Source organism: Tachyglossus aculeatus, chromosome 2 (assembly GCF_015852505.1).
Source record: "Tachyglossus aculeatus isolate mTacAcu1 chromosome 2, mTacAcu1.pri, whole genome shotgun sequence".
Classification (NCBI taxonomy): Eukaryota; Metazoa; Chordata; class Mammalia; order Monotremata; family Tachyglossidae; genus Tachyglossus; species Tachyglossus aculeatus.
In genome coordinates, this window is record NC_052067.1 from 128,571,416 (window position 1) to 128,595,613 (window position 24,198).

Sequence of the window (24,198 nt, forward strand, 5' to 3'; positions counted from 1 at the left end):
ACCACTTGTCTTCTGTGTGACCTTGGGTATGTCACTTCACTACTCTGGGCCTCAGTTACCTCATCTGTAAAATAAGGATTGAAACTGTGAGCCCCACTTAGAACAGGGACTGTGTCCAGCCCGATTGGTTGTATCCACTCCGGTGCTTAGTACAGTGCCTGGCACATTTTAAGCATGTAACAAATGCCACAATTATTATTATTATTTGCTTTCTCAGACTAGTAAGGAAATGACTTTATTGGAATATATTTGCCTTTTTCTACAAAAAAGATTTCTCCAAATTAGAGGTAAACAAATCAGGATCAGGTACTGTTGGTTTCAGATGTGGTTATTATTATTAAGTACCATCGAGTTGTTTCCGACTCAAAGCGACTCCATGGATATACTTTCTCCAGAACGTCCTGTCCTCTGCCATAATCTGCAACCTTTCTAATGATTATTCTATTGTCGTTGTTATTGTCTCTCTCCATCTAGCTGCTGGTCTCCCTCTTCTATGTTTTCCCTGGACTTTTCCTATTATTAGTGTCTTCTCCAGAGAATTAGCCCTCCTGATTATGTGTCCAAAATATGGTAATCTAAGTCGCCTTTCAAAGACCATTTTGGTTTAATTTGCTCTAAAATCCATTAGTTTCTCTTTCGGGTTGTCTGTCCATGGTATTCACAAAAGTCTTCTCCAACACCATATTTCAAAAGAATTGATGTTTCTTTCTGTCCTGTTTTTTCACTGTCCAGCATTCGGATCCATACATTTTCACTGGAAATGTTTTACTAGCTTGTTAACATCATAGGCTCTCTTTTGATCTTTTGATATTCCAATTCTGTTTTAGCGGATGTGGCAATAGGTAGATTTTTTTTCCTTTGGTCTCCCCAAAGCACAAATTATGCTCAGGAATTATAGAACATTACTTCTAAAGGAGGATTATTAGACTGTGTGTTTAGGATTGAAAGTGTTTAGAATTTTTAGAATTCATTTTTATTTCCAATTAATCAATCAAAAATGTTTAGTGAGTGCTTACTGTGTGCGGAGCACTCTACTAAGTGCTTGGTGAGGTCAATACAATGGAGATAGTAGATGCAATCCATGCTCACAGGAACTTAGTCTAGAAGGAGAGGATGATATTAAAGTCAATTATGGCTGTGTATTGTGGGGCTGAGGGTGAGATGAATATCAAATGCTTAAAGGGTCCAGATCCAAACCACTCATTTACCTGGATACATTCCTGAGATATAGCAATATAATATATTTGCCATATATTGACATTATTAGAATTCTAGCTATTTTGAGACGGAAATGCTGGAAATAAGCATTTTAGAAATAATAATGATAGTATTTGTTAAGTGCCAAGGTGTGTGCCAAGCATTGTACTAAACTTTCACTTGAGTAAAGATAATCAGGTCACTTAATAGAAACATTTTTTTTTGGTATACCAGTACGGTTATCAAATTTCCTTGATCTTTTATTATTCCTTGAGATTTTTTCTCCTTGCTCACTCAAGCATCCCTATCTCAGTTAAAAAATGTTATATGCTGTCCTAGGGTAATAAAACATTTGGGGAATGTGGAAGGCAGAATGTCTGCAAGACAGTTTTCAGCTTTGTAAGTCAAGGTAATTCTAGTTTGCAGTTTAAAAAAGGAGGTTGCATAGTAACTGAGCTAGATCATAGCAAGCCAGCGATACCACCCTGCTCCCTATCTAAATGACAAGCTATTTAAAGTAGCGTTCCGCAGCAGCTTTGAGTTGAGTCACTATGTTCTTCACAAGCAAAGGAGCACCTATTTACCAGTGCTAGTTCTGTGGAATTTGTTTGCGTGTAGTACATTTTATTTGCTTCAGCAGATCATTTAGTGCTTAAATTCCTAGCATTGGCTTCAAGAGGAGACATGTTTGTTAAATTGGTGTTGCGTGTGTAATTTGTTGCTCGCTCTGCACATTCAAGAGCAAGTTGTAAAATTCCTATCATTAACAGAGAATTTGAAGTAGTTGAAAGGTTACAGCCGAAAATCGTTGCACAGTAGTTTTACTGCAAAGCAAAGCAGTTTATTGTTTTCTTCATTTACTGCCTCATTTTAAAATGAGTAAAACTGAAATGAGGTTTTCCGTCAAAAATCATTGAAAGTGCTTTAAAAAGAGAGACCAGAGACAGGAAGCCTTTTCTCTTGTGGAGACTCACAGAGCTTTAAAAGATCATGATTATCCAACTTGTGTACTGAAGCCATGAAGATAACTGATAACAAGATAGCTGCTTTGGTCTGCCAAGTCTTGAAAACATGGTTATTCTTGATTCTCGATTGCCATTTCTTCCGGTTTGATGTGTTGCCCGGTGTAAAGGCCGATAAGTGCTTCGATAATCATCATTAACAACAGTATTTGAGTGTCTCCCATCTGCAAAACGCTGTATAGAACAAGTCAAAAATCTTGACACCTGACTTCAAGAAGCATGCAGTCTATTTTCCTAAGTGCTTGGTAGAGAGCCTCTGACAGTGAATGCTCGATGAATACCACTGATTGTTTGACCTGTAGAGGTGGTGAGCTCCAGTTAATGAAGAGATTCATGAGGAAAATATTTTTCGAGGGCTAGGAGAGAAGGGCATCGTTTGGTGAAGTTAAGTGGAGAGGTGGATTTGTTTAGGGAGAACGTTGGGAGTAATGACAAGAGAAGAGGAAAAGTTGAGTGTGCAAAATGGTGCTCCTCAACACCACCACCTCAGCAGACTTAACGTGCCCAAAGGAGAACTGCTCATCTTCCCACCCAAACCATGTCCTCCCCATGTTTTTCCCTTCATGGTAGATTACACCACTACCCTTCCTTTTTCAAAAGCCCTTAACCTTGTCATTATTCTCCCTCATCTCTCCCATTCCACCCACATATTCGATCTGTCACCTAATCCTGTCAGTTCTACCTTCAGTAATGGCTAAAATTAGCCCTTCCCACCCAAAGTGCCACTGTGGTGATCCAAAGACTTATCATATCCTGCTGTCACTACTACATCAGCCACCTTGTTTTGTATGATATTTGTTTAGTACTTACTGTGTGTCAACCACTGTTCTAAGCACTGGAAAAGATACAAATCAGTCAGGTTGGATACAGTCTCTGTCCCACATGGGGCTCATAGTCTGAGGGAGAACAAGTGTTGAATCTACATTTTATAGAAGAGGTAACAGACACAGAGAGCGACTTGCCCAAGGTGGCACAGAAAGCAAGTGGCAAATCCAGGATTAGAACATGTTGTCTGATTCCTAGGTCTGTGCTCATTCAGGCCACATTGCTTTCCTCCTTGCTGACCTCCCTGACTCATGTCTCTACTGACTCCAATCCTTACTTCATTCTGTTGCCCTGATCACCTTTCTAAAAAAAATAATAATAAATCCATGTCCCCACTCCTCAAGAACCCCCAGTGGTTGCCTGTCCACCTCTGCATCAAACAGAAAGTCCTTACCATTAACTTTAAAGCACTCAGTTAGTTTGTTCCCCCTCCCACCACCCCATCTTAACTTGCTGATTTCTTACTACAACCCAGCCGGCCCACTCACTCCTCTGATGCCAACCTACTCACTGGACCGCTATCTAGTCTACCTCATTAACTTCTTGCCCACAACCTGCCTCTGGTTTTGAACTCCCTCCTCCTTCATATACAAGAGGCCTCCATTCTCCCCACCCTCAAAGCCTGATTTAAATCACATCTCCTCCGAGAAGCCTTCCCAGTCTAAGTCCTCATTTTCACTACCCCCACTCCCTTCTATGTCATCTCTAGACTTGGATTTGTACCCTTTAAGCCCTTGCTATTCACCCCAGCCTCAGCCCCACATTGGTTACGAATACATCTATAGTTTATTCTAATGTCTGTCTCCCCCTCTAGATGACAAGCTCCTTGTGAGCAGGGAACATGTCTGCCTACTCAGTTATAGTGTATTCTCCCTATACACAGTAATTGCTCAATGAATACCATGGATTGATGGGTTGGTTTGGCAGTCTCTTTCAAAAGGTAATTGGTTCTAATTCTGACTCCGCCACTTGTCTGCTGTGTAACTCTGGCAAGTCACCTCACTACTCCCTGCCTCAGTTACCTCATCTGTAAAATGGGGATTGAGACTGTGAGCCCCATGTGGGACAGGGCCTGTGTCCATATTTGTTTGTATCCACCCCAGTGCCTTATTGCAGTGCCTGGCACAAAGTAAGCCCTTAACAAATATGACAGTTATCATAATTAAAAACACTTTTCCCCCTGCTCATAAAGCCTGCATTCATGCTCTCATCTTTAGTCCTCACTTGAGGACTAAGAAGTTCCAGTTCCTGAGGAACTGCAGTTCCAGTTCTCACACTGTCAACTGCAAAATCCTGTCAGTTCTTCCTCTGCAATGTGCTCTATCAAGCCCTAGTTTTGTGTGGATTCTAAATACTTAAAAAAAAGCTTTGAGGTGGGGAGAGTTACGGTCAGTTGGATACGAAGAGGGAAGGACCCTAAATACGTAGAAGGCCATTTCTCTTGTGCATCATCGTCATCATCATCAATCGTATTTATTGAGCGCTTACTATGTGCAGAGCACTGTACTAAGCGCTTGGGAAGTACAAATTGGCAACATATAGAGACAGTCCCTACCCAGCAGTGGGCTCACAGTCTAAAAGGGGGAGACAGAGAACAAAACCAAACATACTAACAAAATAAAATAAATAGAATAGATATGTACAAATAAAATAAATAAATAAATAAATAGAGTAAAAAAAATATGTACAAACATATATACATATATACAGGTGCTGTGGGGAAGGGAGGGAGATAAGATGGGGGGATGGAGAGGGGGGCGAGGGGGAGAGGAAGGAAGGGGCTCAGTCTGGGAAGGCCTCCTGGAGGAGGTGAGCTCTCAGCAGGGCCTTGAAGGGAGGAAGAGAGCTAGCTTGGCAGATGGGCAGAGGGAGGCCATTCCAGGCCCGGGGGATGAAGTGGGCCGGGGGTCGATGGGGGGACAGGCGAGAACGAGGCCTGGTGAGGAGATCAGCGGTGGAGGAGTGGAGAGTGCGGGCTGGGCTGGAGAAGGAGAGAAGGGAGGTGAGGTAGGAGGGGGCGAGGTGATGGAGAGCCTTGAAGCCCAGGGTGAGGAGTTTCTGCCTGATGCGCAGATTGATTGGTAGCCACTGGAGATTTTTGAGGAGGGAAGTGATATGCCCAGAGCGTTTCTGGACAAAGATAATCCGGGCAGCAGCATGAAGTATGGATTGAAGTGGAGAGAGACACGAGGATGGGAGATCAGAGAGAAGGCTGGTGCAGTAGTCCAGACGGGATAGGATGAGAGCTTGATGTATAGAGAAGTCGAGCCATGACCCTGTTGACTGTCATTCACTTGCTCATTCAGACATTTTCAAAATGGAGTGTCCTAGCATGGAGAATGTAGTCTGACTTCTGTACTGTAATCTCTGTCTTTGAAAAAAAATGTTTTTTTATTGAGTTCTGTACATATAGGCCATTGCTAGTATATTTCCAAACACTGTTAACCTAAACAAGCAATAAAGAAGTGTTTTACCTAGCTGTCACACACCAAAGATGATAGCATTCGGTAACACTGCCACCCACAGCTGTTGTGTTCAAATAGCAGTTCACTGCTATATTTGCCAGGGACATATCTAAATAAGATCTGTCTAATGGCTAGTATTGAATTTTTTTGGGAATTCTTTATCCATTCTTACATTTCAATATAATTCTCCTCTGATTACCCTTGCCCTTGATTTTCGAAAAAAAAAAATTGTCTATAGTCACTATTTCCAAGACTGGTAATTTAGTGCTTTCATGGTTGAGCTATTTAAGCAGCAGATGGAAATTCAAAAGGCTGTGAGTATCTTTTGTTGATGGCTCCTTTTTGCCAGGTGACATTAGTCACATTCATTTTGCTGAGTAGCCTTTCTTCTATGAAAGAGAATTGCCAGAATATCTTAAAACACTGGTAAATATGAAAACTCAGAGCCAGCTGATATGGTCAACTCTCTTCTAAACCTGGCTCCTCCACTTGCCTATGGCTTGACTTTGGGCCCATCACTTAACTTATCTGTTCCTCAATTTCCTAATCTGTAAAATGGAGAGTAAATACTTGTTCTCCCTCTAATTTAGAATGCAAGCCCCTTGAGAAATAGAGACTGGGTCCAGCCTACCTTGTACAGCTGTGTGTCTTTGGGCAAGTCTTTGGGAACTTCTCTGTGCCTCAGTTCCCTCATCTGTAAAATGGGGATTAAGACTGTGAGCCCCCCGTGGGACAACCTGATCACCTTGTAACCTCCCCAGAGCTTAGAACAGTGCTTTGCACATAGTAAGCGCTTAATAAATGCCATTATTATTATTATTATTACATGTCATAGTGCTTAGTACAGCATCAGACCCATCATGATCATACTTATTCAGTGCTTACTTTGTGCAGAGCACTGTACCAATTGCCTAGAAGAGTACAGTATAATAGAATATAGTATAGCATATTCACTTTCCACAAGGCTGAGGCTGGAAAGTATGAAGGGTGCAAATCTAAGTACAAGGATGACGCAGAAGGGAAAGGGAGTAGAGGAAATGAGGGCTTAGATGAGGAAGGCCTTTTGGAGGAGATGTGATCGTGGGGAGAGTGATCGTCTGTCGGATATGAAGAGGGAGGGAGTTTGGCCAGAGGCAGGATGTGGGCGAGGGATCAGCAGCAAGATAGACGAGATCGAGCTACAGCTAGTAGGTCATCAAGAGGAGCGAAGCGAGAATACGGAGTTGTAATAGGAAATCAGTGAAGTAAGATAGGAATGGGCATTGTGATTGGAAACAATGGTAATACCTTGTACACAATGGTAAGAAGTTTTTGTTTGAGGTGGAGTTGGATGGGCAACACCTGGTGGTTCTTTAAATGTGGATTGAATAGATTTTCAGAAAAATAATCGGAGCAGCAGAGTGACGTATAGACTTTGCCACAGTTATTGTTGTCGCTATTATTATTATTACTATCATTATCATCATCATCATCCTCAAGAGGTGGGCCTGATCTCTTCAAAAACTGATTTCATGGGATTTATGCAGTATTAAGAACCGTATTATCAATTTTTGCATTTTGCAGATAAATAATAATAATAACTGTGGTATTATTAGAGTCCCTTCTAGACTGTAAGCGCATTATGGACAGGGAACATGTCTGCTAATTCTGTTCAATCATTCATTCAATCGTATTTATTGAGCGCTTACTGTGTGCAGAGCACTGTACTAAGCGCTTGGGAAGTACAAGTTTGTAACATATAGAGACGGTCCCTACCCAACAGCGGGCTCACAGTCTAGAAGGGGGAAACAGACAACAAAAGAAAACATATAAACCAAATAAAATAAATATAATAAATATGTACAAGTAAAATTAATAAATAGAGTAATAAATATGTACAAACATATGTACATATTTACAGGTGCTGTGGGGAGGGGAAGGAGGTAAGGCGTGGGGGATGGGGAGGGGGAGTAGGGGGAGAGGAAGAAGAGGGCTCAGTTTGGGAAGGCCTCCTGGAGGAGGTGAGCTCTCAGTACTGTTCTACTGTACTCTCCGAAACGCTTACTACAGTTCTCCGCACATAGTAAGCTCTCAATAAATATGATTGATTTGCTTAAATTCTTGCTAAATGCCAAGCCCTGTGCTAAGCACTCAGGTAGATCCAGTCATCTCAGACCCAATCCTTGTCCCTCCTGCATCTGAGAATATAAGGGGGATTAAGAACAGTTATTTAGTCCCCATTTTACAGATGAGGAAGCTGAGGCATTGCTAAATTACTTGTCCCAGACCACACAGCTGGCAAGTGGTGGAGCCAGGATTAGAACTCAGGTCCCTTGTCCCCCAATCCTGTACTCTTTCATCTAGGCCATCTTGCTTCTCCCAAGAAATGCAGCAAGGCTTCTTGTCCTTGCATGATTGACTAGGAGAAATCCAGCAAACAAACCTTCTGGTTTGCTCCAGTCAAATGGGACTTGAATTGGTTCTCCTGGGATAAACGGTGGGAAAGTGTCCATATCACCGTATCAATCAATCGTTGGTATTTATTGAGTGCTTGCTGTGTGCAGAGCACTGTACTAAGCCCTTGGAAGACAGTATAACCCAACAGAGTTGGTAGTCAAGTTCCATGCCCAAAACAAGCTTACAGTCTAGAGGGGAACAGTATATAGAATTTGTGAAGATTATGGTAGATAAATGATTTGTAGGGAGGGCAATCTGAACTAAAAGAGCCTGCCATCTCCCAAATTTAAAGGCTCTTGTTTCGTTATTTTGGAGGTGAATGTCTATTGTTATATTGTACTCTCCCAAGCTATTAGTACAGTGCTTTGCACACAGTAAGTGCTCAATAAATATGATTGACTGATGGTAAATCAGAAGCTATGTGATTTTAATTGTAAAGTGCCCTTTAATTTTCATACTGGCCATGGACTTGCTTTATGAATGAGTAGCATTGAGTTTTATTGCTTGTGAGTCTCACAGTATTGGTGTTCTTTCTTTATATTTCAGGCAAGAGGAGACTGACAGAAGGGTGAAAAATGTGAGTGATATTTCCTTGAATTCAACCATTCATGTGATTATTTACTTACATGCTCTATATGTTCTGATTGCAGACCCAAAAAACCCCCCAAAAACCCAAAACAAAAAAACCCCTAAGGCTTTGGCTCTAACTTCCCTTATTCTTATTAAGGTTTCTTGGATGAATGATCTCTGATTGCTGATTGTATTTGACTTCAGGCCATTCTTGGGTATTTTGAGCCTACTGGAATGGTGACTAGTTGCAAACCCATTTAGAGTGGGCTAGAGATTAAGTGACAAGCAGCATGGCATAGTGGAAAGAGGACAGGCCTGAGAATCAAAAGGTTGGGGGTTCTAATCCCAGCTCCACCACTTGTCTGCTGTGTGACCTTGGGGAAGTCACTTCACTTCTCTGGGCCTCAGTTACTTCATCTGTAAAATGGAGATGCCCCATGTGGGACAGGGACTTTGTCCAACCCGATTTGCTCTGTATCCACGCCCGCTCTCAGTACAATGCCTGGCTCATAGTAAGTGCTTAACAAATTCCATTATTTTTTAAGTTGGAGGAGAGTTGATTAAGTGTTTCATACAAGTGAAATTGTTTGCAGGTCATTAACATTTCTATTTTTTTAACTCTTACAGATCTCCTTTTCTTTTTTTAAGGGTTTTTGTTAAGAGCTTACTATGTGCCAGGCACTGTACTAAAGATACAAGATAAACAGTCTGAAAATATACCCTGCCCCACATAGGACTTAGTCATAATCCTCATTTTCCAGATTAGGGAACTGAGGCAGATAAGTGACTTCCCCAAGGTCACACAGCAGACATAATTAGAATTAGAATTAATACATAATCATAACTAGAATACAGAATTAGAACCCAGGTCCTCTGACTCGCAGGCTTGTGCTCCTTCCCCTAGGCCATGCTGCTTCTCACGTGTGTATGTGTGTGTGTGTTTGTGTGTTTGAGAAAAGTTTTAAAGGAAAATTCATTTTCATGTAACAAATTTTTTTTTTCAGGCCAGGAAAAACTCCCCCACCCTACTTGTTTTCCATTTCCCTCTTTCTCCATCTGAAGTATTAGGGGTTTATCCTTTGTATCAAACAAAACCAAGCTGACGTTTGATGAACTACAAGTATGCCAGAAATATTTCAGGCATTCCTTTTTCTAGATTAAAAGTATAATAAAGGCTAAAAAATAAACATGCTTTGGTGAAGAGGCCAGATAAAGATTTTGCGGGTTTTTTTGTACTAAGCAGTTCACTTAGGAGGGTATCGGGTAGATATTTTGTATTTGCTGAAAGTATTTACCCATGTATGTGAAAGGTGAAAGCAGGGTGCCCTCTCCCTGTATCCATGCCCGCTCACCAAGCTTCTGTTCTACTCGTCTCAGTGCTCAGAGAAAACCCAGGCTTCCCATTTCCCCGCCCCGCACTGCAGTAGGGTTAGAGTTTTCCTGTCCGAAATTGCAGTAGGGTAAATGTTAAGGTTTCCCTGCCCTACATTGAGGTAAGGTTAGGGTTTCCCTTTCCCATGTTCATTTAGTCGTTCAGTCATATTTATTAAGCACTTACTGTGTGCAGAGCACTATACTAAGCACTTGGGAGAAGAGAAGCAGCGTGGCTCAGTGGAAAGAGCACGGGCTTTGGAGTCAGAGGTCATGGGTTCAAATCCCGGCTCCGCCAAGTGTCCGCTGTGTGACTTTGGGCAAATCACTTAACTTCTCTGAGCCTCAGTTCCCTCATCTGTAAAATGGGGATTAAGACTGTGAGCCCCCCGTGGGACAATCTGATCACCTTGTAACCTCCCCAGCGCTTAGAACAGTGAGTTGCACATAGTGCTTAATAAATGCCATTATTATTATTATTATTACAATACAACAAAAAGCAAACACATTCACAGTCCCTACCTACAAGGGTTAGTAGGGTGAGCATTAGCTTTTGGGTTTCCCTGCCCCTCATTATAGTAGGGTGAGGGTTGGGGCTTCCCTACCTCTCATTACAGTAGGATTAGGTTCAGGGTTTCCCTGCCCCCTGTTGAAATAGGGTTAGTGTTAGGGTTTTCCTGCTTCACATTGCAGTAGGCTTAATGATGATAGTGTTCATTAAGCACTTACTATGGCACATAGTCAACCTTTAACAAATGGCATCATTATTATTATTATGTGCCAGGCGTTGTACTACCTCTGGCCGGGAATGCCTTCCCTCCTTACGTCTGCCAAACAATCGCACTTCCCCCCTTCAAAGCCCTGCTGAAGGCTCACCTCCTCCAAGAGGCCTTTCCAGATTACGTCCCCTTTTCCTCAGCTCCCCCTCCTGTCCCCATCATCCCAACTCACTCCCTATGCTCTAGCCCCCTCCCCGCAGCACTTGTGTATATATGTACATATCTATAATTCTGTTTATTTATATTAATGCCTGTTTACTTGTTTTGATGTGTATATATCTATAATTCTGTTTATATCAATGCTATTAATGCCTGTTGGTACTTGTTTTCATGTCTATCTCCCCCCTTCTAGACTGTAAGCCTGTTATGGGCAGGGATTGTCTCTCTTTATAGCTGAATTGTACTTTCGAAGTGCTTAGTACAGTGCTCTGCACACAGTAAATGCTCAGTAAGTACGATTGAATGAATGAATGAATACAGTCAAGTTAGGTTAGGCACAGCCCTTGCCCCACATGGGGCTCACAGTCTCAATCCCAATTTTCCAGATGAAGTAACGGAGGCACAGAGAAGTGCCGTGACTTGCCAAAGGTCACAGAGCAGACAAATTGGGGAGGCAGGATTAGAACCCATGACCCTCTGAATCCCAGGCTCATGGTTTATTCACTCTGCCATGGGTTAGGGTTTCCCCGCCCCATGTTGCCATAAGATTAGCGCTAGGGTTTCCCTTCTTCACGTTGCAGTAGGGCCTAGACTTCTGCTGGGACAGCAAGCACAGAGCTCAGTGTAAGGATACATCACACCTGACCTTGGCGTGTATCATCATCATCATCATCATCATCAATCGTATTTATTGAGCGCTTACTGTGTGCAGAGCACTGTACTAAGCGCTTGGGAAGTACAAGTTGGCAACATATAGAGACAGTCCCTACCCAGCAGTGGGCTCACAGTCTAAAAGGGGGAGACAGAGAACAAAACCAAACATACTAACAAAATAAAATAAATAGAATAGATATGTACAAGTAAAATAAATAAATAAATAAATAGAGAGTCAGTCAATCATAGTTAATGAGCATTTACTGCTTGCAGAGAACTATACTAAATGCTTAGGAGAGTACAGTGTAAAAGAGTTGGTAAAACATGTTCTTTGTCTAGAATGAGCTCACGGTCTAGAGGGGGAAGCAGACATAAAGGAAAATAAATGTTACAGATTTATACATAAGTGCTGTGGGGCTGAGGGATTAGTGAAAAGGACCAAATCCAAGTGCAAGGGTGATGCAGAAAGAAGTGGGAGAAGAGGAAATGAGGGCTTAGCCAGGGAAGGCTTCTTGGAGGAGATGTTGCCAACTTGTACTTCCCAAGCGCTTAGTACAGTGCTCTGCACACAGTAAGCGCTCAATAAATATGATGGATGATGATGATGTGCCTTCAGTGAGGCTTGAAAGGTGGTGAGAGCAATTGTGCGTGGATGGTAAGGCGCATCAGAGTGTGACAAAGAAGAAAGCCAGGGTGTGCCTGAGAAGCAGTGTGGCATAGTGGATAGAGCATGAGTCTTGGAGTCAGAAGGACCTGGGTTCTAATCCTGCTCTGCCACATGTCTGTTGTGTAACCTTGGGCAAGTCATTACACTCCTCTGGGCCTTAGTTCCCTCATCTATAAAATGGGGATTAAGAGTTTGAGCCCCATGCGAGATGGGGACTGTGTGTGACCTAATTAACTTGTATCTACCCCAGCCCCTAGAACAGTGCTGGGCACTAGTAATTACTATTATTATTATGGGAAATGGGAAAAGCTGGGTCACTGCCTCATCATTTCCTTATAAATCCTCTTCACCTCGGTGGGAATCGAAAGAGAGATGTTGCAACAGAACTTCCTTATCCAAATCAAGCCCTTCCCCTTTGGGCTGACCTTTGGTTTGGATCAGATTCCGAAAAGGCTGGGGTGGAAATAGGAAGGAAGGGAGAAGATATGCAAATACACTCCCTATTCTAGGAGAGAGTTGGGGAGGATGACTTGTGTTCACCAACTCCCCTGAACTTTAATCACCGACGCCCTTAGGTGTTCTGCAGATGCAGAACATGCTCAATAAATACCACTGATTGCTCATTGTGGGCAGGGAAAGTGTCTGCTGACTCTGTTCTCTTGTACTCTCCCAAGCGCTTAGTACAATGCTCTGCATATGGTAAGTGCTCAATTAACTCAGTTGATTGAGAGAGAGCAAGGCTGTGGGGAAAAGACCTGGACAGGAGAGAGGAGGGAAAAGACAGAGACAGAGAGCATGAAGAGAAGCAGCATGGCCTAGTGGAAAGACGATGGGCCTGGGAATCAGAGGACCTGGGTTCTAATTCTGTCTCCTCCACATACCTGCTACGTGACCTTGGGCAATTCACTTAATTTCTCTGTGCCTCAGTTCCCTCATCTGCAAAATGTTCTCCCTCCTACTTTGACTGTGAGCCCCACGTGGGACATAGTTATGTATCTACCCCAGCATTTAGTACAGTGTTTGGCACACAGTAAACTTTAAACAGATATCACAGTAATTATTGGACAGTTGTAGTAGTAATGCTATTTTCTGAGTGCATACCGAATGCAATGCACTGTGCCAAAGGCTTGTACAACAGAAACAAAAAACATATTTACTACCTAAAGGGAGCTTATGAGCTAATGGGAGAGACATACTCCCCAATATTTACCAGTAGTGGGAAGAAGAAGCAGCAGCATCAAATAGGGAGTAGAACAAAATAAGCCAGGATGAATTGTGTTCAGTTGAATGAGAACGTGCATATGTATATAAGGCCCAAAATTGGATAAGGTAAATGCTAAGGGTGGCTGTTGGGTTAGTGTGGTTTGGAATACTGGGAATTAATCTCTGAAAGCATGCTAGAGGTGGTAGGATTTTAGGAGGGATTTTCGAGAAGCAACATGGCCTTACAGAAAGAACACCGGCCTGAGAGTCAGAGGGACTTGGATTCTAGTAAATAATAATAATAATGGTATTTGTTAAGTACTTGTTATGTGCCAGGCACTGTTCTAAGCACTTGTTCTAATCTTGGCTCCACCGCTCGTCTGCTATGAGAGACCTTGGGCAAATGTATTCATTCATTCAGTTGTATTTATTGAGCACTTACTGTGTGCAGAGCACTGTACTAAGCGCTTGGGAAGTACAAGTCGGCAACATATAGAGATGGTCCCTACCCAACAACGGGCTCACAGGCAAATCACCCAAGTTCTCTGTGCCTCAGTTTCATCTGGAAAATGGGAATTCAATACCTGTTCTTCCTCCTACTTAAACCCCGAGCCCCATGCGGGATGGGGACTGTGCCCAGCCCAATTAACGTATATCTACCCTTTCACTTACAGTGTTTGACATATAGTAAGTGCTTAACAAATGCCGTCGTCATCATCAGGGCTCAGAGGATGAGATTGAGCTGTGGTCTGGAAGATTTGAAGGGGAAGGGGATTCCAGGCCTTAAGAACGGCATGAGCTAGGGATCAGAACCCTAGAGAGTGAGTTACAGTTAGGCCAGTTCGGGAATGAAGGAGTGAAGAGTGTGGGTTGGGTGAATCGGGAATATAAAATGGAAAATATGGAAGGACCTTGAAGTGTTTGGTTGGAGGTTTTGCTTGATGCTCCCACATTGGAATCTTTTGAGGAGTGGAGAGACTTGTACCAAAAGATGTTGCGAGAAGATGATCTGGGAAGACGAATGTAGTGTAGATTGAAGGAGGGAGAAGCTGAGTGTTACGAGGCCTGTGAGGAATCTGTTTTTGAATAAACAGTGCTGGTAGTTAAGTGCTTACTGTGTGTGCCAAGCTCTGTGCTGAAACACATTCCTTGCTCCAAACAGGGCCAGCAGTTTAAGTGGTAGGGAAAGCAGGTGTGACTTTTCCATTTTACAAGAGAGGAAACTGAGGCACAGAGAGGTTGAGACTTGCCAGAAGTCCACACAGCATAGCTGGGGCAAGAACTCACGGGTTATCACTTCCAGTTCCATCCGTTCTTCACTGGACCATGCTGTCCAATTGTAGAGGTTTTTGAGGAGTGGCGAGATGCGAGGAGCAGTGTGGCTTAATGGATAGAGCACAGGTCTGGGAGTCAGAAGGACCTGGGTTCTAATCCTGCCTCTGCCATTGACCTTGGGCAAGTCACTTAACTTATCTGGACCTCAGGTTCCTCATCTGTAAAATGAGGATTCAGAATGTGAGGCCCATGTGGGACAGGGACTGTGTCCAACCTGATTAACTTGTATCTACCACAAGTGCTTAGAAGAGTGTTTGGTACATAGTAAGTGCGTAACAGGTAATATTATTATTATTATTGTGCTGAATAATATTTCAGGAATAGGATTTGGGTGGTATAGACTGAATGGGGAGAGGTTACAGAAGTGTTAGAGTAATGTGATCGTGAACCAAAGTTGTGATTGAGTAAAGAGGATGGGACAGATCCGGGAAATGCAGTGTGGCCTAGTGGAAAGAACACTGACCTTGGAGTCAGGAAGTCTAAATTCTAATCAGGGCTCCATCATGTGACCTTGGGCAGGACACTTAACTTCTCTTTGCCTCAGTACCCTCATTTTATAATGGGGATTAAATAGCTGTTCTCTGGCCCGCTCTGACTGGGAGTCCAATGTGGAACTGCATTGTATGTACTCCAGAGTTTGATACAGTGCTTGACACACAGTAAGTGCTTAAAAATATCAAGAATTATTATTATTATTATTTTTAGACTGTGAGCCCACTGTTGGGTAGGGACTGTCTCTATATGTTGCCAACTTGTACTTCCCAAGCGCTTAGTACAGTGCTGTGCACACAATAAGCGCTCAATAAATACGATTGATGATTAAGAAGCAGCATAAATTAGCAGTTTCTTAAATGAGCTGTGGAAGAAAGATCAATCTATAGTATTTATTGAGCACTTAGTATGTGCAGAGCACTGTACTAAATGTTTGGAAGACTACAACAGAGTTGACAGCCATTTACTGATGGTGATGGTCTTTTTGAGTAGGAAGAGAGAGTGTTTTTGGCAGGGATGGAAAAGGGAAGTGGAGGAGTGGGCTGAGGAGGGAAGAAGACAAGTTTAGTTTTAGACATCTTCAGAATGATGTGTCATGGCTCATCCCAGAAAACAGGGAGACACGGAACCACAGAAGTTTCTTTTTCATGGTATTTGTTAAGTGTTTACTATGTGCCAGGCATTTGTACTAATTGTTGGGCTCCATGTAAGCTAATAGAGTTGAACACAGTCTAGTTCCACGTAGGGCTCAGTCTCGATCCCCATTTTACAGATGAGGTGACTGAGGCACAGAAAAGTTAAGTGACTTGTCCAAGGCCACACAATAGACACGTGGCAGAGACAGGACTAGAACCCAAGTCCCCTGATTCCCAGGCCTGTGCTCTTGACACTAGGCCACACTGCTTCCTGAGCCTTGTGGGACACCTATAATTAAGAGAAGTTTGAGAGACAACTTCTTGAGAAAACAACAACAACTTGAGAAAAGTGGCCTAGTGGAAAGAGCCCGGGATTTGGAGTCAGAGGTCATGGGTTCAAATCCCGACTCCGCCAAGTGTCAGTTTTATGACTTTGGGAATGTCACTTAACTTCTCTGTGCGTCTTTTACCTCATCTGTAAAATGGGGATGAAGACTCTGAGCCCCCTGTGGGACAACCTGGTCACCTTGTAACCTCCCCAAAGCCTAGAACAGTGCTTTGCACATAGCGCTTAATAAATGCCATAAAAAAGAGCATAAATTGGGGACCTGGGTTCTAAATCCGGCTTCACCACTTGTCTGCTGTATGACTTGGGCAAGTCAAAACTTCTCTGTGCCGCATCTGTAAAATGGGGATTAAGAATGTGAACCCCACGTGCGACTGGGACTGTTTCCAACCTGATTATCCCGTATCTGCCCCAGGACTTAGTGACTGGCACATAGTAAGCGCTTAACAAATGCCATTAGGAAAAAAAAAGTGTGTGGAGGCGGAGAGGAGGATCAGAGTTTGGAAATAGTGCCAGGGAGTGAGATTGAAAAGGAGTGGTAACTGAGGAGTAGGAGGAGAACAGGTGGATGTCGTATCAGCGAAACTGAGGTCCGAGAAGTATTTCAAGGAGAAGGGAGTGGTCCACAGTATTGAAGTCCAAGCAAAAGTCAAGGAGGGTTGAGTGAAAGTACATGGAAGAGAAGAACAAAAGCGGAGAGCAGAGGAAGGGCAAATATTAGAGCAAAAATGCCAGAAGAAGACTGGGGAGTTACATTAGACTAGCCCCCATGCTTTCCAATCTCAATGTAGACTGTACAGCAGGGAAACTTGCTGTCAAACTGTTTTAAAGTTGGTGTGCGGCTTTAATCATAGACCAATGCTCTCTTTTCCTTTGTTTTCTATTTTTAGGTTTTGATTACTTTATACTGGTTGGGCAGGAAAGCACAAAGCAACCCACATTATAATGGTCCCTACCTTAACTTGAAAGCTTTCGAACACTTACTGGGACAAGCTCTGACTAAGGTAAAGAATTGTGCTCTATGGTGATTGTTCAGTTTCATAATAAATGCATAAACAGATGTGTCTAGCAGCATTTCCCTGAGAGTAAATTGCCTGTTTCCCAGGATTGGAGTATCTACAGAGAAGCAGCATGGTGTAGTGGATAGACCACGGGCCTGGGAGTTAGAAGGTCCTGGGTTCTAATTGTGGCTCAGTGGAAAGTGTGTGGGCTTGGGAGTCAAAGGTCATGGGTTCTAATCCCGGCTCTGCCACTTATCAGCTGTGTGACTTTGGGCAAGTCACTTAACTTCTCTGTGCCTAAATTTACTCATCTGTAAAATGGGGATTAAGACTGTGAGCCCCATGTGGGACAACCTGATTACCTTGTATCATCCCCAGTGCTTAGAACACTGCTTGGAACATAGTAAGTGCTTAACAAATATCGAAATTATCATTATTATTATTATTATTATTAATTCTGGCCCCATCACTTGTCTACTGTGTGACCTTGTGCAAGTCACTTTACTTCTCTGTGCCTCATCTGTAAAATGGGGATTGAGACTGAGCCCCACGCGGGACAGGGACTGTGTCCAACCCGATTTATCCTCCCTAGTGCTTAGTAGAGTCCCTGGCACATAGTAAATGCTTAACAAATACCACCATTATTATTATTATTATTACATGATCTTGCTGTTTTCCCAATTTGGTGCTGCTGATGAAGACAGAAATTCAGACATAGTGGCAAGTGCATGGGCTGGAGAGTCAGACGTTGTGGGTGGTTCTTCCGGCTCCCCAATATATCTGCTGTGTGACCTTGGGCAATTCACTTAACTTCTCTGAGCCTCAGTTACCTCATCTGTAAAATGGGATTAAGACTGTGAGCCCCTCGTGGGACAACCTGATCACCTTGTATCCCTCCCCAGCGCTTGGAACAGTGCTTGGAACATAGTAAGAACTTAAGAACTGCCACTATTATTATTATTATTATTATTATTATTATTATTATTCTCTGTGTTTGTTACCTCATCTGTAAAATGGGGATTAAGATTGTGAGCCCCAGGTGGGACAACCTGATTACCTTGTATCTACCCCAGTGCGTAGAACAGTGCTTGGCACATAGTAAGCACTTAACAAATCTTATCATCATCATTATTATTATTATTACCATTGGACTGCATCTTTTTTGTTTTTAGTAAATCTCTTTTGTTAAGCCCTTTATTTCTTCCATTTTGCTTCTAATAGCATGTTAAAAAAAATGATGCATATTTGGATTATAATTTTAAAATTTATGCTCTGAATGTGACCTGTTCACCTTCTCTCTGAGCTGTCCTGAGTATTTCCTCCTCCTTTAGTACTGTTAATCATCTGTTAACTAGCAAGTGCTAACTGGGAAATGGGTATGTTTGGGTCATTTCCCTTCAAATTGTGGTTTGAGACCCTGGGTTTGGAGCACCGTCATTCTGATGTCCTAAAGAGATGACACATCAGGGTGAATTTTAGACTAAGCAGGCTAAAAGGTAGCTGTGGCTGAATAAATTCATGGAAAGGTACAAAAGACCACCACTCTGCCCAACTTCAGAGCCTTCATTTCTTCTGAGAGGCCTAGATGAAAAACTCATATCCCTGTCTGCATCATCTGTGCACTTGGATCTGTATCGTTTAAGCATATTCTCCTCACCCCACCCTCAGTGCCACAGAATTTATGTACATATCTGTAATTTAATTTGAATGTCTGTCTCCCCTTCTAGACTTCTAGAACACGGGCTTGGGAGTCAGAGGTCGTGGGTTCTAATCCCGGCTCCGCCACTTTTCTGCTGTGTGCCCTTGGGCGAGCCACTTAACTTCTCTGTGCCTCTGACCTCATCTGTAAAATGGGGATTAAGACTGTGAGCCCCACGTGGGACAACCTGATTACCTTGTATCTGCCCCAGTGCTTAGAACAGTGCTTGGCACATAGTAAGCACTTAACAAATACCATAATCATTATTATTATTGTACTCTTCTATTCTGCACCTGCAGATTCTGCAGATTATTGTACCGTAATCATTATTCATTATTGTACTCTCCCAACCACTGAATACATTGCTCTGAATGCTGTAAGCACGCAATAAATACCACTGATTGATTGATTACATGATGATAACCAATATCGTGATTCTTTTTTAAAAAAACAACTCAAACTTTTAGGCCCTTGAAGAGCCCAGCAGTTTGAAAAGAAGTGGCAGGGACAGTGGATACGGTGACATATGGTACTCTGAACGTGGAGAACTTCTTACCTCTTCCGTCAACCATAGACGAGAAGATTCCTTTGATAGTCTGGACTCTTTTGGATCAAGATCATTTGCAAGCTATTCATCAGATATAACTCTGAAAGGGAGCAGCGAAGGTAATTTTAATTTTTAACTTGCTACTTCAAACCTGAGCACAGCGTGGAGGAAGTGGTTGGAAGGAAGGGGAATATAGGACGGGAGGGAGAAAAATGCCATCGTTGTTCCTAAATAATGGACAACAAAAGATATCTGTTGATACCCTCCCCTTCCTTCCTCTCCCCCTCGTCCCCCTCTCCATCCCCCCCATCTTACCTCCTTCTCTTCCCCACTGCACCTGTATATATGTATATATGTTTGTACATATTTATTACTCTATTATTTATTTTACTTGTACATATCTATTCTATTTTATTTTGTTAGTATGGTTTTGTTCTCTGTCTCCCCCTTTTAGACTGTGAGGCCACTGTTGGGTAGGGACTGTCTCTATATGTTGCCAACTTGTACTTCCCAAGTGCTTAGTACAGTGCTCTGCACACAGTAAGCGCTCAATAAATACGATTGATGATGATGATGATATAATTAGGAAAAAAAAGTTATTACCAGCATCGTGAATAGCATTCTCTAACTTGTAACTCTTCAATAGATTATAATTCCACTGAGGGCAGGGATCCATGTCTATCAGCTCTATTGGATTGTACTTTCCCAAGTACTGAGAAATGATGTGGCATATTGGGTAGACCACAGATCTGGAAGTCAGAAAGTTATGGGTTCTAATTCCGGCTCCACCACTTGTCTGCTGTGTGACTTTTGGCCCCTCACTTCACTTCTCTGGGCCTCAATTACCTCATCTGGATAATGGGAATTGAGACTGTGAGCTCCATGTGAGACTGGAACTGTGTCCAACCTAACTAGCTTGCACCTACCCCAGTGCTAAGAACAGTGTTTGATGTGTAGTAAGCACTTAACAAATACCATTTTTTTTAAAGAAAATAATGTTCCTTGCTCAGAAATTCCCCTGTTCCTGTGCGTTCCTCACAGAGAAAGAGAATAAGGTGATTTGTCAGTTTAGGAAATTAGGAACAGTCCTGATCATTGGTTACCTTATGAGAATTTCCTCTGATTTCCTGAAAATTTGCATTTTCAGAAACCAAAAATCAGAAATTGCTGTTTACGCAATCATACCCTTCTGAATTTTAAAAAACTAATTTACCAGATATGTACAGATGTAAATTTCAGAATGGTTGTGGTGGCTTGTTAATTCACTTCCTTAGTGGGTAATGCATTTTTATTAGGCCACCTAGTTTCATTGCTTTTATTATGAGATGAGAGAAGCAGCATGGGCCAGGAAATCAGAGGACCTGAGTTGTAATCCTGGCTCTTCCAATTGCTTGCTGTGTGATCTTGGGCAAGTCAGGTAACTTCTCCGTACTTCAGTTTCCTCAAATGTAAAATGGGGATTCAATACCTGTACTCTCTCCTACTAAGAATGTGTGCTATAAGTGGGACAGAGACTGTGGCCAACCCGATTAACTTATATCTACCCCAGCACTTAGAACAGTGCTTCGCGAAACTAAGCACTTAACAAATACCACAATAATAATAATCATAATAAAAGCTCTAGCGGATGCACTAATCAGCTGAGCATTTGACTAATTTGGGAGGGAATAGTGAATCACTCACAATAAAGTCTATAAAAAGAATCTGAAACAATGAACATTTTTAAAAGTATTGGGAGGAAACAGAAGGTGAAAAATAAAGGACAATGCAAAAGGAAATAGGATGGGTGGAAAGAATAAACAATGACAAATTCAAATGAAATTTGCAAACGGTATTCAGTCCAAATCCCTGTTTCCCTGAGACTCAGGTCTTCGGTTTGCCTAATCCACATGGTCAAAATGAAACTCTCCTAGGCTTCTTCTACTGAGAAGAGAAAAAGAGGTTTAGGTGGTGAAGAAGGGTCTGCTCCTGGCATTCATTTGAGGAGCACTATTTATAAATAACTACATAATCGGATGACTGAATCCTCATCCCTTTGTGTCTAAAGGGAGACGTCATACCAGTCTTTGCTGTAAACTGGCTTTTGTTTTGTTAATTCTGGATGAAAAACTGAAGGCTTTAGTCAAAACCAAAACTAAACAAAAAGGATCTGTTTCAAAGTGATTTTATAATTGAATTTAAGGCAGGGGTATAAATTGCAATTCCTGAGTTCTGTTATAATGTTTCTTTTGTGAAGACTATGCAGTAAAAACTTTATCGGGCATGTTGGGTGGAAGAGGAAGTGTTGGTTATTGAACAATTCTAATTCATCAAGAGTCAGAGCAACTGCCTAGATTGTAAACACCATGAGATCAGAGATCATGTCTAACATCTATTGTGTTTTACTCTCCCAAGTGCTTCGTACAATGCTCTGCACACAGGAAACACTTAATAAATGCCTCTGACTGTCTAAGGACTACTCCCAGGAAGAACTTTGACATCTTCCTTTTTGTCCTCTCATCATCTTCACACTGACACCTGGGGACTTGACCAACCACCTGGCTATCCCATACAATCCCACTGCCACCTGCATCCTCTCATTTCTCTGCTGTCACCTCATAAGCCCACTAAGCCCACCTCATAATAATAATTATAATTAAGATACTTGTTAAGCACTAATTATATACCAAGCACTGTGCTAAGAGCTGGGGTAGATGCAAAAGGATCAGGAACACAGTCCCTCTTCCATATAGGGCTCCCAGTCTAAGTAGGAGGGAGTAGGATTTAATCCTTCTTTTACAGTTGAGGAAACTGAGGCATAGTGAAGTGACTTGCTCAAGATCCCACAGCAGACAAGTGGCAGAGCCAGGACTATAACCCATGCTCTTTCCACTAGGCCAAGGTGCTTCTCTACCTCATCCATGAAAGTCCTTTGAGCACACAAGGTATCTCTTTATAACAAGTCAATGGATTACTTCTAACCTCACCGTCTCTGCAGTATCATTTTCTGACCACAACCTTCCAACTTTTAATCAACCAATGATAATAATGACTGTGTTATTTGTCAAGCCCTTACAAGTCACTGCCCTCCTCAGAAATCTCCAGTAGTTGCCTATCAACTTTCACATGAAGCAAAAACTCCTCACTTTAGGCTTCAGAGGTCTCCCTCACCTCGCCCCCTCCTACCTCACCTCCCTTCTCTCCTCGAGCCCAGCCCACACCCTCCGCTCCTGTGCCGCTAACCTCCTCACTGTGCCTCGTTCTCGCCTGTCCCGCCGTCAGCCCCTGGCCCACATCCTACCCCTGGCCTGGAATGCCCTTCCGCCACACATCCGCCAAACTAGCTTTCTTCCTCCCTTCAGAGCCCTAATAAATACTATTTACAGACCGAGTCCCCCCATTTTTCTCTGCTCCTCCTCCCCTCCCCATCACACCCCCTTCCTCCCTCTGCTCTGTTCCCTTCCCCTCCCCACAGCACTTGTGTATATTTGTACATATTCATTACTCTATTAATCATGTGTATATAACTATAGTTCTGTTTATTCTGATGGTATTGACACCTGCCTACCTGTTTTGTTGTCTGTCTTCCCCTTCTGGACTGTGAGCCCGTTGTTGGGTAGGGACCATCTTCATATGTTGCCGATTTGTACTTCCCAAGCACTTAGTACAGTGTTGTGCACACAGTAAGTGCTCAATAAATATGATTGAATGAATGAATGAAGATAAGTTCTACATGGGGCTCACAGTCTAAGTAGGAGAGAAAACATGCATTGAATCCCCATTTTGCAGAAAAAGGACCTGAGGCACAGAGAAGGGCGGTGCCTTACCCAAGGTCACACAGCAGATAAGTGGCAGAGCTGGGTTTAGAACCCAGGTCCTCTGACTCCCAAGCCCTCCACACTGCCTCTCACTGAGAAAAAGCTTACTTGCAGAGCACTACGTTAACCTGCTATTTCATTCTTCTTTTTCCCAAGCTAACCTTGTCATCGTACCTTATTATCACACTGAGAATCAGCCTGGCTTAGTGGAAAGAGCCCGGGCTTGGGAGTCAGAGGTCATGGGCTCTAATCCCAGCTCTGGCACTTGTCAACTGTGTGACTTTGGGCAAGTCACTTAACTCCTCTGAGCCTCAGTTACCTCATTTGTAAAATGGGGATTAAGACTGTGAGCCCCATGTGGGACAACCTAATCACCTTGTATCCCACCCAGCCCTTAGAACTTTGCTTCACACGTAGTAAGCACTTAACAAATGCCATCATTATTATATTTATCAACTTCCCTACTTCCAATCTCATGTTCATGCTTTATCTTCTAGGAACTCCCTCCCCATTTGTATCACCAGACCAAAGCTATCCCCATATCCTCTGGGAGACATTCGTCAATTAATTTCCACCACCCAGGTTCTAGCCATCCAACAGCGCTCACCACTGTTTCCTCACCCATGTCCAGCTTCTGGTCTGGAATTCCTTCCCCCTTCATATCTCATGGACTATCACTCTCCCCATCTTCAAAGCCCTGTTAAAAGCACATCTCCTCAGCGGCCTTCCTCGACTAAACCTTTATTTTCTCTTTTCCTACTCCCTGCTGTCATCCTTTTACTTATATTTACACCCTGTATTCTCCCCACTCTCAGCCCCACAGCACCTATGTACATGTCCTTAACGTATTGATTTATTTACATTAATGTCTGTCACCCCTTATAGACTGTGAACTCCTTGTGGGCAGAGAACGTGTGTACCAACTCTGTTAGTGTACTCCACCAACTCACCCTTAGTACAGTGCTCTGTACACCATAAGTGCTCAGTAAATACGATTG

At 42.7% G+C, this 24,198-nt stretch overlaps 1 protein-coding gene across 1 annotated transcript in view; it reads left to right on the forward strand.

Annotated features, from left to right (window-relative positions):
• Positions 1 to 24,198, forward strand: part of LMO7 (LIM domain 7) — a 326,368-nt gene that overhangs the window by 231,628 nt on the left and 70,542 nt on the right. Inside the window, exons 5-7 of the mRNA XM_038762998.1 lie at positions 8,492 to 8,522; positions 17,047 to 17,160; positions 19,324 to 19,522. Of these exons, the coding sequence (XP_038618926.1) occupies positions 8,492 to 8,522; positions 17,047 to 17,160; positions 19,324 to 19,522 (344 nt within the window). The remainder of the gene's footprint in view (positions 1 to 8,491; positions 8,523 to 17,046; positions 17,161 to 19,323; positions 19,523 to 24,198) is intronic.